The following is a 14,189-nucleotide window of genomic DNA, read 5'->3' on the forward strand; positions in this document are numbered from 1 at the left end:
AATCTTGTTCCCCAACAGGCCCACACCAATAGGCTCCCGTCTGACAGTCAGAGCTCCCACAACTCCCCATAAAAGGTAACCCCACAAAGAACCACCAAGGGTATTCTTTCTAGCTCATAAGGGAGGAGAGTCATCTACCCACTTATTAGCACCACCCTACTAAAAAACTCTCTATCCTATTACTTTCTCAATTGAAAAATTCTGGGCTTTAGCTCAGTGCAGAGTAACAAACAGCATCAGCATTAAAAACCAACACTGCATGCACATACATCAGATCTATTAATATGGGCCACAGGCAATATTATGGGTCTTACTAAGGAGACAGATCACTCAGCTGCTTCCAAGTTATTTATGCAGAGAGTCAGTCCATAAACCTAGGGGGAACACTAGGTTCTCCCCAAGTTAGAATCACTGCTTTGCTCTCAAAGTATGTCACACATGGAAACCCTCACTCTGAGACTTCCAAGCCAGGCTCCTGCCACTTAGCTCTCACTGGAGCATAAACTGCTCAGAACAAAAGAGAAGCAATCTACTTTATGTCTGTTTCCCTGAGGAGTGAGGCCTTCATGGGACTCAAAGTTGTGGCAAGACTGAGAATGTGACTCTGGAACAAATCAGATCACTTATCTGGCCTTACATACAAAGTTTAAAAAAAAAAGGCTGGGGAGGCATAGAAGCAAATTAGACCAGAGGTCAGCAAATGTTTTCTGTGAAGGGCCAGATAGTAAATAGTTTAAGGCTTTGCAGACCACACACAGTCTCTGCTGCATATGCTTCTTTATTAAAAACAACAACAACAACAAAACTTTTAAAATGTAAAAACTAGCTCTCAGGCTGCACAAAAACAGGTCACAGGCCAGATATGGCCTGAGCTATAATTTGAAGGATTTGACTATGATCTCTAATGTTAGCCTAGGGTTTCAAATTGTTCTCTGCAGAGAAATTGTATTGGACAAAGAAACAAACTCCAAAAAAGACAAAACACAAGAAGGTCCTCACAAGAAGCACTGATTGCAGAGGCATGGAGAAAGAAAAAGGGGCTGGTGCAAACCCAGCCAGTCTCACTGTGTAGGCACTGTGTCTCTCTTAACCAAAGACACATTCTTGGAAATTTCTCTTCCTACCTGAACACAAGGATCTTGTCCCCAAGCTTCACACTTTCCTCAATCAAATGGAAAAGCAGTACCATCTTGGGAGAATTCTCCAAGACACCAGTCTGGTAATTAGCCAAAAGGTCTTTGGCCTGTAGGAGAGAAATGAGGTAGCGTGGAGGAGATCCATGGCCAGATTACTAGAAATACAATTCTCTCCCTCCAAGGTAGTAGCTCACGAACATTCTTTATAGTTCCCTGCAGAGATCTTGGCAGTATAAGGCACTAAGCACATCCCACCGGCTCCCCACAAAGGCTTTTCTCAGCAGTGGTTTATGGCCATAGAAGGATCTGCTCAACTCACCCATTCATAAGTGACAATGTTGTTGCCTCGCTCCTGGAAAGGGTTAAAGCCGACCCCTTGTAGGAACTTGCTATTGGTTGCCTCTCCCATTGAGGAGGCCAAGGCGCTGTCCTCCCCCTTGCCTTTTGTTCCCTGTGATGGGCAGCGGGAACTAGTCCCTGCTGAACCAAGCTCTTCCACGTCCAAGTCCTGCTCATTGGCCAGGCTCTCCTTCTGAAGGGCTTCATATAGCACATCAGGGTGATTCCAGATCTGAGGTTCAAGTTAAAGGAGAGGTAGCACAGGGCAGAGAACAATCTAAAGGTGTCCCAGGGAGCCTGGAAACACACACTTGCTCAAACACACACCTCCCACAGCACAAACTGTCTCACCAAAAATTAGTCTCCCCACCCCTCTCTTAGCCAAAGAGACTGCACGTTCATTTTCACTAAATAGCTGTTTGCCATGATACATAAATGGGAGAGTTCATACCAGAAGGCATGCCAGTATGTTTGGCACACAACCAAAAAGGCTACGTCACAAGCCTTGTATTCTTATTTAAACAGAAACAAGAATATTCCTGTTTCACCATGTAGCTACAGTTAACTACTGTATGAAACTATGAAACAAGACCAAGCTCTCCCTATGGACAAATGTACCTAACTTACAGATGAGCAACCGTAAGTCATTTCGGGGACTATTCCTGGCAGAAGGTGAGAATTCTGAGGAAAGGGGTAGGGAGGTGGTGGGAAGGGTATATTAGCAATGCAGCATCCTCACAGACCACGTCTGCTTTAGCTTCCTGGCCCTGGTCTAGGGCTGTGGCTACAGGAGAAATATTTTGAAACCCCATCAATAACCAGACACACACCTTCAGCTGACTGATTAAAGCAGTGGTCAAATAGGAATAATACCCAACAGGTTGGTTGAGAGCTGTCAAAGAAACAGGCCCCTTGTGAGGCAACAGTGAGCATCTGGCCAGATCAAAAGTAAGTCAGGGTTCATCAACCTGTTCACGAGCCTTAGTGCTAAAGATACCTAGGCCTTGCTGTCCCTAAACCATCTCAAGCATTGTCACAATGAAAGAGATCTTGATCTGATTAACTATGGATTAAAAGGGAAGGTACTCCTCATAACTTGTCTAAGCTATATATTTCTTGAATCTTGAATACACTAGCAGTCAAAAACTCTGCCCCACAATGTTTCTCTATCACCTCACTTTTCAAGTGAAAAAAATCAGTGAGAAAGGAAGTGATTTCTCAAGTTTGGTATAACAAGTTGTGTGGCTGAGTTGCACAATTGCCCTAAAGGGCACCATTTACATTATAGCCCATGAGTGGCACTCCCAGGAATTGCCCCACCTTGAAGCCCCCAATGCAGTGAACTGAGGTGGCCCCTCTCACATCAGTCTTCCTTTATCAAGGACTCCTAGCAGGACTAACTCCCTTGGGACCGTGGGCACCCTTAGTCTGTATCTTAGTATCTCATGAGACCTCAACACACCTTGCAGCACACACAGAAAGCTTTGAGGGGGTTCAGCCCCAGCCAGCCGCTGCTACCACAGTCCCGGAAGCGGTCCATGAACTGTGTGTACAGATCTCGCTGGATCTTGGAAAGCCGCACCAGGATCACATTTTCTTCCTTGGCAGGGAGATGAATCTTCAGCACAGTGTGGCCTCTCCTACAAAGGTCATAATTGACAAGGTAGTGTGGCCAGGAGGGGTCAGTGCAGGACAGAAACAGAACCCTGCATTTCTGCCACACCTCCTTCTTTAGGATCTCAACGTTCACAGCAGTCTTGCAATAATGAGGACTAGTTCACCAATCATCAAGAAGAAATTCGTTTTGAGGATAAAAACTAAAGCAAGAGGTAGAGTGATCTGTCCCAGGTCCCTGAAAGGGTGATGGTGACCAAGGGAACTCCAGGTTCGCATTCTGATCTAGGGCTGCTTCTCTAAGCTTTTCCCACACATGTCATCTTAACAAGGAAAAACACAGGGATACTTCAGACTTGCCTAATCTATGTATTTTAAGATGCTGAAATTGGCTAGCCCCTACCCCTTAGAATCATCATTTTGTTCTTTTATTCAAGTCATTAGAATGCTAGCTGTCTCTTGCTTCTCACAGCAAGTTAGGCAGTTATCCCTAGTAACTTCAAAGATTAACTTCTGAGAGAAGCACTTCTGGACCATACTTTCAGAGACTGAAACACTGCATATATCCACCATTTGCTAGCTATTCAGGAAAATGTGCTCAGTGAAAGGAAAGTTTTACTATTGCCCTACTACGGAGGGGCCCTTGCACTGTAACAACCTTTCCCCTTCAGGAAAACTCGGCAAGCTCTTCCACGAAGGCTCTCCAAGGATTCAGAAAATAGGGCCCTAGAGATGGCTCACCTCTGCACAAAGCCCTCCAGGAGGCTGTGCAGGACATGGCTCCGGTACCGCATGAGGCGGACATCCTGAGGTGTGCTGTCAATACACTGTCCATTCAGGATAGGCCGCTCAAACATGTTGCTGAACTCCTGCCGGGTGCCGAGGAAGTCTGGGCGCACAAAGTCCACCATGCACCAGTACTCGATGAGGTTGTTCTGCAGGGGGTACCCGGTCAGCACTACCCGGCGGCGAGAGCGAATGTTCTTCAGGGCCTGTGAGGTGCTGGCCTGGCAGTTTTTGATGCGGTGTCCTTCGTCACAGATCACCACATCAGGGCCAGGGCGGCATAAGGCCTTCTCAAACTCTAGGGAGGGAAGAGGATCCGGAGTAAGAGGGTGAGAGGGCCTGCTCTTAGTCAACAATATGAGAAGTAGGGGTGCACCCTGGAGGAGACAGAAGAAATGAAGGAAGCAGGAAAGCAAGAGTCAGCCCCCATTGGTGAAAGGGAGCCAGCCATCCAAGTTCCTGCGCATTTGGTGTGACATGTTCACCTGGCCTGTTGACTCTTGCAGTAAATGTCCCTTTTCCCTCTTTCCTTTCCTTAACTGTCTTCCCTTTAGGCTAAGAGTAAAAGCTGGCTTGCATTCCTAGGGTTTATTCAAACTGGGCAGCAGAGAACATGACTTTACAGAGTACCAGCTTAGGATTAAAAATTAGCCTGAAGGATATTGATGGGAATAACCCAGACACTTCTGTCAGCTCTCACCAGTGTCTTGGCACCATCTGAAGGTGGGCTGGTGGGAGTTTGCTAAAGGACAAGGTCTTCCTGGAGTTACTCGCCAGTCATTGCTAAATGGCAAATTCATCCCAGCTCTACCACAGAAGCAAACCTACACCAAACATAATCTCGTAGATGAAGAGACTTATAAAATGAAACAGACCCTGAACCCTAAAAAAAAACTTTCCTCCCCAAATAGGCAAAGGCCCCTTTGAAGAGGGAACAGAACTAGAACATGAGAATAGCTTTCACCAAAAAAAAAGAAAAAAGAAAACTAGGATAAATTCACAAACAGTATCATTACTACTCTGCATATTCATTTTCAAAATACTTTAGAAATATTTTCTTAATGCTACGTCAGAGCATCTCTGGGAAGTGGCAGAGGCAGCAGTTACTCTTCTAACTATTCTATCAAAGACACTGGGGAGTCTTCCCCAAGCCAGTCTGTGGCCTGGCCTAACCAGAACTCCACTGCCTGCAGAGAAACCAGCACCTTCTGAGAGCCAGTGCAGGTCACCCCACCTATCTTGCAGACCAGGATTTCTGGTTCCTAACAATACAACTCACATCAATAATGCCTCCCCCTTGACCACGTGCTAGAGCAGACACTATTTCTTTTCTCCTGAAACACCCCTAGGAGTACTTCCAGAGAGCCTGCCCACCTCTCCGAAACTCCTGCTGTCGATCTTCCTCATCCAGATCAATGATGACCGGGTGAGAACGTTTCTTGGTTTTCTTCGGTCTACCTGTGGCAAAGGATTTCTTCAGGGTGAGGAGTCTGTACATTTCGTACCCCATCAGCAGCACCCCACCCTCTGACACCCAATCAGCCATCACTTTAGCACGAGCCGCCATTGTCCTGCAAGAATAAACAGAAAGAAAATATTATGGCTTCTCCAGCTCCCTAGGAAGAATTTCTCACAATCAAAGCTGTGTTGATATATATTCAGAAGTCCTTATTGCCAAAGACTTCATGTGGCAACATCACAGGGCTGGCTAGCTACCCGAAGACTTTCCCATCATCCTACAGAAACTGAGGACAGATTGGGTCATTGATGATGGTTAAACAGTAAAAAAAAAAAAACAAAAAAACACAAAACAGAATTCAAAGGTACAAGACAAGCAAAAGTGACATCTCCCTTGGATGTGCATGCATGACTATAGTACTACATCTGAGGGAGAATTTCAAGTTATTCCCACAATAAACACAAGGCAGTAAAAGCAGAGGCAATTTTATATTTCACCTGCTCAGGCCTTGTGAGTAAAGGACATGCAGTAAAGGGAAAAAAGAGCAGCGGAGATAAGATGATGCTCAGCACAGTCCCTTTACTCCTAAACAACTGAGCCCTGGCTGTATTTCATTAGCTGCACAGGGACTAACAGTCCTGAAATCTAGGAGAAAAGAGCAGGTGATCAGCCACCTGTGGGGCCACTCACAGTTTCCTCATTTTGCTGTGTGTAATCAAACATCACAAAAGGCACCCTCTGCAGAAAAGAAAGTCTACCTTCTCAATTATCCAATATATCAGTGGGGGAAGGGTAGCATGGATAGCTGGTTTGGACCAAAAAATAGCTTTAGATTTTTGGAAAACAAAAAAAAGAGTTGCATCTTTCAAAGCTTGGAAGCTGTAGCACTGAAGGTCAACTGTAGATTGATGCTTAAGAGAAGAGATTGGTGATTAGGTTTCTAAGTAAAGATAAATCTAAAAGGTGAAAAGTTAGAAGATGGAAAGTTTTATCATGTTGAATTTTATTACTATAAGAAATGTCCCAGGCTACGTAACTCTGACTTTACTGAAAAACCAGACAGAGAAAAAAATGAGCAGCAAGAAGAGAGAGAGGGACACATCAAGAAACCAAAAGGGATCTGGGAGGTGAAGGCACATACCCAAACAGACTGCCTTGACATCCAGATCCTGGGAAGAAGTCTACAAGGAAAGGGGCAGAGAGGAGAGGGCAGGCCACCTACTTGTGCTCATCATTCAAGATGTGAACTTTAAAGAACCGAGGTTGGATTTCTTCAGGCTTGTTGTCAGCTGGAAGGGCTTCAGGAGCAGGGAGCCACATGTTGAACTCTGCCAGCCAATTCTGAAGAGTATTAACCTGTCAGAAAGTCACATCCAAAAAGAGAGTTTTAGGGAACAAGCTCAGAGCTGAGCTTTCTGTCAAGATGTCTAGTGCCTAGTAAGGCATTAACCCAGTGCTTCAGAGGGGTGACTAAGAGCTGCCTTCCCCAACTCTTACCGGCACGATGGCAAGGACAGTTTTGGCTGGCGTGTGGCGGAAGAGGACATCGATGAAGGAGATCACTTGCAAAGTTTTCCCTAGACCCATGCTGTGGGCCAGGATACAGCCAAAGCCACTACTGCTCTTAAACCTCTCCAAGGACTCAACAAGGTTATCATACAGGAACCGGATCCCGCCAATCTGACAAGGGATAAGCACAGACAAATATCAGAGGGGCTGACAAAGACCAGGAGTCCACTTTTACTTACTTTGGAATTAGTCAAAATTAAGTAAATGAGCAGACATTATACCAGACAGCTAGTGTGGACGGCTACAGAAGTTTCCCTGTACCCTGACTAGTTTATTGGCTGGTGACAGTCTTCTTGGAGGAAACAGAAAAGCATTCACCTAGTACAATGGCCCATCTGAGGCAGGACTCTTCAGTAACAAATTCCCACAGGGTTCTTTCACTCAGCCTTGGCCTGGCTGCCTTTGGTTGTTTACCTAGAGGCAGCCCATTCCACGAGGAGCAGTTCCTATTATTAAGATTCTTATGCTGTGTCAACCTCTGCCTTCATGGAGCTTTCACTCACTGGTCCTGGTTCCCAGTTCTGGATCAATACAAACTACTCTGATCCCTCCTATTAGAAAGTCCCTCAGACTCTGAGTCTCACATTTCTTCTGGAGCCACAAGTTCCTAACCACACCGCTGCTCTCCAGAGAGCAGCTCAATCAGTCTTGCAGATCTCACAGAAGGAGGCTCAAGATTATTAAGCCAAGAGATCAGCACCTTTTACGTGATGGGGCAAATCTTGTTCCTTCCCATTCATCAGGAATCCTGAAGCATCAACTGCTGGGAGGAAGAATCAGGCCTTTTCAACAGCTGCTCGTGGTACCAAACAAGTACTTCACAGGCTGTGATGCTAACAACCACCAGCAGGTGATATCCACAGCAAGGAAGCTGAAAGGAGACAAAGAGGAGAGCCCAGATTTGCTGTACCTGATGAGGTTTCACTGCCCGTGCCAACTGTGGGGCCAGGAAGACATTCTCCTCCTCTGGAGGGTGGTTCAGGTTGACGAGGACCCGCCCCAGAGCATCACGCTGATTTAAGACGTCATTCACATGGGTGCCACCCTTCTCCTCTTCCTCATCCTCCTCACTGACGGACTCACTGCTGTCCACAATGTGCAGAGTGTCCTCCTCTCCAGAGCTCAGTTCAATCACCTCTGAGACAGCCAACAAAACAAAAACAAAAACCCAGGGAGCAGAGATAACTTACTGCCCCTTGTTAAAACAAAAGAGCATGGAAACAAAGTTAGAACTTGTTAACACTTATAAAAATGTTTCTTTCTATTATTTCTCTCTTTCTGCTTCAAGTTAAGACAAGAGGAAAACTTAAATTTACCAAGGAGACTCAGAGAAATTTGTCACAGTCAGACCCCAAACTGAATGAGGAAGGACTGAACTTTGTACTAGGCAAAGGTACAGCCAATTTCTCAGGGTGAACATTGGTCAGGAGGAAGGAGGGGCACCTCTGGCTCGATCTTACCATCTCGACTGCTTTTTTCATCCTCACTGCCACTGCTACTGTCCAAACAAATGACTTCCTGGGTTAAGACCCGAGGAGGCAGTTGGGGACCATCACTTGCTCTTAAGACAATTTCCTCTAGGAAAGAAAAAAAAAAGACAGACGGGAATGTCAAAACCACATTTAGCTCAAACATCTTCCCCCAAATGACTTGCCATCCTCCTCTTGTTGTTCTCAGAGGGATTACCCTCTGAGGAGAGAAGTAAAGGACATCTCAGAAACCTCAGCCCCCTTTCCAAATTCCATTTTCTCTACTGGTTCTTATTTCCTGGTATCTACACTGCGCCACTAGAAAAGGACCTAACCCCTGGCATGTTAAAATCCAAAGTTATGAGGGGAAAATCGAAATAAGATCAATTTGAGGAGGCACACTTTTATCCATCTTAACTTTTAATATGAGATCCTACTGACTGTGTGCTCCTAAGAAGACAGATGACTTGAAAGCATTCCTGAGAGGCCACAATCTTACTCCATATCTGTCCTTGACCACTGTACACATCAAGGGCCTCTTCTCTGTGCAGCACCGGGCCTTTCCTGCCACCTCCTCTGCTTACCGGGAAGGAACTCCAGGGGAACAGTGGGAATAGGGGCTGCATAATCCTTCCTCTGCTGTTCCAGGCGTTTCCTTCTTTCCAATTCTTCCTGTTGTGCTGCTTTGGTAACTGGCTCCAATTGATCTTCCCGGAGCAGCTTTCTAAACATTAAAATAAGATAGAGTACTTGGGTTCACTTGAGATTTGGGCAATGTAATGTCAAGCTAAAGAGGGAAATCACCATTGCTGAGCTCAGAGAGCTGAGGTGGGAGGAGAAGCCACATCAGTCTCACTACACCCATGCAATGGGCAAGATAAAAAAATAAATGGGACTTCAAGGCTCAGGTGGTTCTGGGCTAACATATTTTTCATATTATTTAACTTCCTGACAGATGCCCCTGCTGACTCATCTCTGCATATAACAGACCAAGAGTAAAACAGAATAATATGTGATTCATAAAGCTGAAAAGCAGTATAAAAAATCAGTTGTTGCATGGGGAAGTGGGATTATGGATGATTCTACAGGCTTATTTTCCAAACTTAGAGTAATATTTTCAAGGGGTCATGTTTAAAAAAAAATGAGGGTCGGAGGAGAAAAGTATCACTTATCTTCTTTCAATAGTAAAATTGTTACTGGTAGAAGAAAGGACTGTTGAGGATTTGGATAGTTAAGGAAGTTCACATCTGCTGTTCTCTTAGGTCAAGGAAGAAGCCCTGCTTTGGACCAGACAGTTCCCTGCCAACTGAATTTGAGTTCTAGGAGGATGAGAACTCAACTTTTTATCTCCTCTAATTTTGAGACATTAGGAAAAAATAAAGGAAGAAACAGAGTCTAACCAGAGCACCCTATGGTTGCTTCCCAGGGCCTCTAGAGAGTAGTGCACTCCCCAGTGGTGCTCAAGTGCCATCCACATCCACTCTGTATCCTCTGACAGCCCAGACCCAGTGGTCCTGAGCTGCATCTTCACTATTAATTGGGGCACGCAGCTTACACTTTTCTCCTTTGGAAATAGGACTCTCCTTCTCAAACCAGCCCTTCTTCTACCAACAGCCATCAAATGAAAGTAATACTTCTACTCCCTCGCTTCTCCTCCTACCCAGAGCACAGCTCACCGTATGTTTCTCCTCATGTGGGAGGGCTTCTGAGCTCTCTTCTTTTTGGGGTCCTCGGAGGCTAGGCTTTTGCCTTGGTGGTGCCTAAGCTGCTCTGAAGGCTCAGACTGAGATGAGGTAGTTGAAGTGCACCGCAGTGGCTGCTGCCCATCTTCCTCCAGCTGGGCACACTCAGTGCCACACATGTCTTCCAGGGATGGGTCTGAAAAGACAAGGGGAAAGAAGTGTCAGGGACCAAACTTTACTGGAAGAAAAATGGGTTTTGATGCCAGACACACCAGTATTCAAATCTCAACTCAGCAACTTATTAGCTGATGATCTAATAAGCCAAGTTACATCTCTCTGAACCTCAATGGACTTATCTATAAAATTAGGATAGTAATGCCCACACTTTAGAGCTGCTGTGGGGACCAAATAGTGTGCATGCTCAGAGCAGACTTACGACAAATGAGAGCCATCACTCTTGATATGATTTAGCACTATGATCAGAGTGAGGAAGCATCATGGCCTCGACTGCTCAGAAAGGGACAAATGGGTTCCAAGTACAGCTCACACTCACTTGTGTGTGACTCTAAGCAAATCTTGTCTGCCAGCAGGGAAAATACTCCTTCCTGCAGTATCTTAAAAAGTTCACCTATCCAATTTACCAACCATTTAATAAGGGTTTACAACATGGCAAGCACTGCTCTGGTTGCCTCAAGGGACATTGATAAGAACTCTTCCCTTCAAGGACTTTGTTTTCTAGACATAATAAGGCAAAGCATGCTAAAAACCAAAGGAGGGGCAGACCAACTGAACTAAAGAACTTAAAAGTTCAAGACACCATTTTTCAGCCAGCGGTAATTAGTTAAACCACAAATAATTGTGTTAGGGTCGCAGAATACGAAAAGTGCTACTTTGTGGGATGATCCCACAAGGAATTATATGGGAGGTAAAATGTGAGTGAGGCCTTGAAAGATGAATAGAACGTCTAAAGGTATTTGCCTTGGGGATAGCAGGAAAAAGGGAAGAAATTCCTAGCAGAGGGAATGTGATTTATGGTATCAACCACCAGCAAGGACTAGGGTTGGGTAGGAGGGTCCATGTGTATGTACATCCCTCTCCTCATCTGCAGAGCAGCATTCTGTTCACTGGATGGGCAGGCTTTGACAATCACATAGACCTGTGCCCAAGTCCACCAGAGCCTCCCAGATACAAGCACTACACAACTAAAAGGTCTTCTTTCCCAAAGGTAAGAGGAATTCAAAACTAGAACATAAATGCTGAAACTGAGGTCCTCTAATTAGTGCCATTTGGCTCTCAGGCAGGAAGGACACAGGAAGTTGGGGGTTTTGGTGGGATTATTTTTATTTGTTATTTTGGATTTACCAGTTTTCCACTATTATCCTTTTCCCATCATAGGATCCCATCTAGGATATCATATTGCATTTAGTTGTCTTGTCTCTTTAGTCTCCCCTAAACTGCAGCAGTTTCTCAGTCTATTCTTGTCTTTCATGAATTTGACACTTTTTTGAAGAGTACTGGTCAGGTGTTTTGCAGACTGTCCCCCAATTTGGGTTTGTCTGATGATTAGATTGGGGTTGTGGTATTTAGGAAAGAACACCAGAGGTGAAGTGCGCTTCTCATCACCTTATCAGAGTACATGATATCAACATGGCTTATTACTGGTGACATTGACCTTGAAGTGGTGTCTACAAAATTTCTTCACTGTAAAATTACTATTTTTCCCTTTCCATTTTTTTTATTCATTAGATGCCAATCACTAAGTCTGGCCACATTCAGTGGGGAGAGAATTAAGCTCCATTACCTGCTGGGAGGGGTATCAAAGAATTTCTGAACATATGTTAAAACCACATACAAAAAAATGTTTGGGGAGGGGCTTTGAGAATGCAAATGCAAATGCAAATATCCTGTTTCTTAGACGTTTCACCCACTAATTTTAACATTCATCAGTGGATCTTACCTAGAGCAATTAGTATTGTGCTGTTCTAATGGTGCTTTTCAATTTTCCTCTTTGCTTCCACATTTATTACTTGGAGTTTTTCTGGAAGGGAGATTTGTCCCTTCTTCTTCATTTATATATTCAACATTTTATGACAGTATGGATTCAAGAAGAAACACTCAACCCTGTAGACTTTGGTAAAGGGAGGCCAGGGCTGCCATAGATTTCAATGAGTGAATCAGTTAATTGAACCAGTTAGCATCCCCAAGCTGAAAAAAAGACATACCTTGGGTCATCATCCAATGCACTCAACCACATAAAAATAACAAATGGGCCATCTTACCAATCCGTGGCTGAATCAGGGAATCATGAGTTTCCCAGACATACTGTTACTGCTCATCTTCCATGCCTTGAGGATGCCCTCCTTGCCCTGTTACCATTCTGAGTTCCTTATGGTCTCTTTCATATTGGTGCCAGATTTTAGAATAGCATGGAGTTGGAAACTAATATTTCCTAAAAGATGACAGAGGTTAGGGGTTCAGTATGGACACTGAAGCCATACTACTGGGATGTGAACATCAGCTCTGCCCCTTGTTACAACCTTTCTGTTCCTCACTTATAAAGAGAATAACAACTGCACTGTTAGTCCTTAACCTCAGAGGGTTTGTGGTGATGACTATATGAAATAGCCTAAATAAAGCACTAGAACAATGCCTGGCATATAATAAAAACTAAATAAAACAAGCTGCTGCTTTCACTATGACTACCACTATCCCAGATACAAGGAATACGTTTGGTTTCATCTTTCTTTCTACAAAGTGATTTTTGCTCCTCTCATTCTAAGTATGATACAATGAAGCCCTAAAAACTTAAGAAGACTTGTCTATGGGTATACAGGAAAACAAGAACAGACAGTTAAGAGAACACGCTTTGTAGTCAGGCAATCCTGGCTCTGTCACTTATTAGCTCTATGTTCATGGGTTCAAATTCTCTGAGCCATAGTTCCTAAATTTGTAAAATGAGGATGTAAATAGCTCTCCCATTGAAAATATTATTCTTTAAACTCAAGTCTGTCAAACTCCATACTCCCAACCACATTCAACAGCCTGGAGGCATACAAAGCTCTGGGTCTTGGTCAGCCATGCTAGGTAGCACTATTCATTTGTGTGGAGAACTCAGACTTCAATTATATATCCTAATCAAAGATCAGAAATAAGAAAGCAAATGGATATGCAGAAATAACATATGCAAACTGCATTTTGTTCTTAGAAAATGAGTGTTTCTTACACACACACACACACACACACACACACACACACAAACCCCACATGAAGTTGTAGATTACTCCATTCTAAACCTCTGCACATGAGACTGCCACAAACCAGCCACTGTCACCTCTCCATCCCTGCTTTTAGTTTAGCCTAACATACATTTGAGCATCTACTTACTATGTAGCAGCCCTGTGCCAAGGCATAATGGAATGGTCCACACGGGGAAACACATACACACGTATATGACAGTGGAGTGCCTAATAGCAACAACACTTGGGGAAAGGACACCTAGTCCAGGCTTGCCTATCGGTAATGGGGACTGTTTCCTTGGGAAAAGTGAGACCTGGGTTTGATCTAACAGAATGGGCAGGCGCCAGCTTATAAAGAAAGAAAAGAAAGAACATTCTAGATAGATATTTTTAGAAGCATGAGCAAAAGGAACAGAACCTCTAAGCAAGGTGGAATGGTGGGGAGGGTATAGCTCAAGTGGCAGAGTATGCTTAGCATGCATGAAGTTCTGGGTTCAATCTCCAGTATCTCCATTTAAAAAAAAAGATAATAAATAAACAAGGTGGAATGGTTAGGAAAGTAGATGAGGTTCAATATTGGCTAAAATGAATTAAGCAAAACAGCAGGAGGAGTGGCCTTCCAACCCAACACCCACTTTTCTGCGTCTTCCCGGGAGCTCCTTTTCCAAGGAAAATTTAGGTGTAGATCCAAGATTCTCCCTGGATGCTGGACAGCACACAAGTCAACCCCTGTCCTAGAGAGGACTACTTGCAAAGCCTTTTCTTTCCCTAGCATTCTACATCCCAGTGCCTGGTGGTTCGGTGGGGAGAGGAAGCTCAAGTGGCCATTGTAGAAGCTGGGGGTGAAGGTGGATGGTGGGTGCATACATGCACACACACTCACATGTGAATGCCCAGAA

General features: G+C 44.4%; 1 protein-coding gene across 7 annotated transcripts in view; it reads right to left on the bottom strand.

Moving 5' to 3' along the window:
* Window positions 1-14,189, bottom strand: part of RAD54L2 (RAD54 like 2) — a 106,907-nt gene that overhangs the window by 17,901 nt on the left and 74,817 nt on the right. For 6 of the 7 annotated variants that reach the window (XM_074344794.1, XM_074344793.1, XM_074344796.1 and 3 more), the window contains 11 exons: window positions 10,049-10,250; window positions 8,957-9,096; window positions 8,364-8,480; window positions 7,814-8,040; window positions 6,832-7,014; window positions 6,557-6,690; window positions 5,250-5,446; window positions 3,831-4,173; window positions 2,938-3,115; window positions 1,456-1,707; window positions 1,125-1,243 (listed from right to left, as the gene is read on the bottom strand). In XM_074344794.1, the coding sequence (XP_074200895.1) occupies window positions 1,125-1,243; window positions 1,456-1,707; window positions 2,938-3,115; window positions 3,831-4,173; window positions 5,250-5,446; window positions 6,557-6,690; window positions 6,832-7,014; window positions 7,814-8,040; window positions 8,364-8,480; window positions 8,957-9,096; window positions 10,049-10,250 (2,092 nt within the window). Of the gene's footprint in view, window positions 1-1,124; window positions 1,244-1,455; window positions 1,708-2,937; window positions 3,116-3,830; window positions 4,174-5,249; window positions 5,447-6,556; window positions 6,691-6,831; window positions 7,015-7,813; window positions 8,041-8,363; window positions 8,481-8,956; window positions 9,097-10,048; window positions 10,251-12,011; window positions 12,432-14,189 lie in introns of those variants that run through there. The other variant, XM_074344798.1, reaches the window with a different exon arrangement.

Source organism: Camelus bactrianus, chromosome 17 (assembly GCF_048773025.1).
Source record: "Camelus bactrianus isolate YW-2024 breed Bactrian camel chromosome 17, ASM4877302v1, whole genome shotgun sequence".
Classification (NCBI taxonomy): domain Eukaryota; kingdom Metazoa; phylum Chordata; class Mammalia; order Artiodactyla; family Camelidae; genus Camelus; species Camelus bactrianus.